Below are 2,394 nucleotides of genomic sequence, written 5' to 3'. Positions count from 1 at the left end.
CAAGGTCGACAACGTGAAAACCAAATTCACCGTTCGATCACGACAAGGTCGGCAAAGTGCAAGCGATTAAAACATATCAATGCAAGAAGTTATGAAAAGTAATCCATAAAAAGTGGCCTGACGAGGTCTGACTAAAAATGGACTGCTAAAAATAACTTACAAAGAGGTCGGACAAAACGACCAACGCAAAAAGTTGTAAAAAGTTATCCAAAAAAGTGGCCTGACGAGGTCTGACTAAAAATGGACTGCTAAAAATAACTTACAAAGAGGTCGAAACAAAACGACCAACGCAAAAAGTTATAAAAAGTAATCCATAAAAAGTGGCCTGACGAGGTCTGACTAAAAATGGACTACTAAAAATAACTTAAGAAGGACCCACAAAGAAGAAGTCGGACCTCCATAAAAAGTGGCCTGACAAGGTCTGACTAAAAATGGATTACTAAAAATAACTTAGGAAGGATCGACAATAGAAGTTGGACCAATGAAAAGCGTGCATTAAAAGGGAAAGCCACGACCACCGCAGATCTCGTCCGAGATCAACCTACAGTTTCAGGTAACCCTCGGAACACTTACCATTCCTTCAAATGCTTTCCGTACAGCAGAGTTGAGATCAACTTCCAATAAAACTGGATCTTTATCCTCCTTAAATTCAACTTCTGTCCACCTATTGACACTGACAGCACCTGCACAAAAGCTCTCCATCTTTTGGTAATCGATTAGTGAGAATTTGTCTGGTAATGAAAATTTTAAGGCAATATTTCCATTGCAAAACCTTCCAAGCTTTGGTAGATCAGGTAAATCACAGAGCCAAACCTTAAACCACGATCCAGAAGGCTGTAAATTATTTCACCGTTAGGCTTGAATTTTGGCTTGGGCAGAGATAAGGGGTTAGGGTTAGAAATTTTTTTATAGGAACTTAATTGTATTTTAAATTATTATGAATTTAAATATCTGCAAAATAAAAAATCAAGGATATATTTATCTTTTTATAAAAGAATTTAAATATAATTCGGTTCATATTGTGTAAATCGATCGAAACAAACCAGATCTAATAATTATAATACAGACAATTGGACTTATTATTTTTGCTATGATAAACTGATTTTGTTGTGGTTTATTAAAAAATAGCTTATTAACCGGTTTAATAAAAATGTTCAATCATATTATGATACGTGTACACATCTTTAAAAAAAAATCATTTTTTGTGTCTTTATTTAAATGGTCTCTATTTTTTTTGTTAGTGAACTTTTTTTTTTCATTAATTAACTGCCTTCCTAATTAATTTCCTTCCTAATAGAGTTGGTCCCCCAAATATTTTTTCTATGGAAGCTTCGGCGGCATTAAGTTAGTCCACGTAGTACACCGTCTCTGACCACAACTTTAAATCACTTAATTAATTAGATTTCAATCAAACATACAAACCCTCAGCTTCATTCTTACCTTCCGTTCCTCAACAACTGGCAGCGATTCCCACTTTTTCCATTTATAAGCTAAACCCCCTTCACTCTTAACACCCTTATTTTCTTTCTTCTATTCTCTACAACTCAACAAAACGTTGTTCAGTGACCAAAAACAACACCACCATGACCTCCATTTTGCATAACCGTCCAAATGACGCAATTATCCTTCTCTCCTTCTTTCTCTTTCACCTGCTTCTCTTCTTTCCCTTCACCGGAGCACAATCCGATAACAACAACCAAAACAACAATTACTACAACCGTTTCAGCCCTTCCATGGCGATCATAGTTGTAATCCTCGTCTCCGCACTCTTCCTCATGGGATTCTTCTCCATCTACATCCGCCACTGCTCCGACTCTCCTTCCGCCAGCATCCGCCACCTTGTCGCCACCGGCAGATCCCGCCGTGGTCACCGAGGTCTCGACCCTGCCGTCATCGACTCGTTCCCAACCTTAGAGTACTCAGTCGTAAAAATCCACAAGATTGGAAAGGGAGCACTCGAATGCGCAGTGTGCCTCAACGAGTTTGAAGACACTGAAACGCTGCGTTTGATTCCCAAATGCGACCACGTGTTCCACCCTGAGTGTATCGACGAGTGGCTCGAGTCTCACACCACGTGTCCGGTTTGCAGAGCCGACCTCCTCCCACAACCGGGAGACTCCGTACGCGGCGCCGCCGCCGTCGTGATTCCGGAGTTGGCAAACGACGAGTTGTCCTCGCCGCGCAATTTGGAATCGCGGAACCAAAGCGACGTCGTAGTTGCTGTGGAGCAAGAAAGTGAGAATCTGGAGAGTAATAAGAATGAAAGGGTAAGTGTTGATGAACGGGAAGTATTGTGTTTGAATATGAACCAGGCGTTGAATTTGAACCGCACCAGGGGTTCCCGGTCGGGGAGGCCGAGGAGGTTTCCGAGATCACATTCGACCGGGCACTCGC

At 41.1% G+C, this 2,394-nt stretch overlaps 1 protein-coding gene across 1 annotated transcript in view; it reads left to right on the top strand.

Moving 5' to 3' along the window:
* Nucleotides 1,414–2,394, top strand: part of LOC107615499 (E3 ubiquitin-protein ligase ATL6) — a gene marked incomplete in the record, with an annotated part of 1,379 nt that continues 398 nt past the window's right edge. The window contains 1 exon segment of the mRNA XM_021111126.1: nt 1,414–2,394. Coding sequence (XP_020966785.1) covers nt 1,584–2,394 — 811 coding nt within the window.

Source organism: Arachis ipaensis, chromosome B09 (assembly GCF_000816755.2).
Source record: "Arachis ipaensis cultivar K30076 chromosome B09, Araip1.1, whole genome shotgun sequence".
NCBI lineage: Eukaryota > Viridiplantae > Streptophyta > Magnoliopsida > Fabales > Fabaceae > Arachis > Arachis ipaensis.
This window is presented reverse-complemented; position numbering and strand designations above follow the sequence as displayed.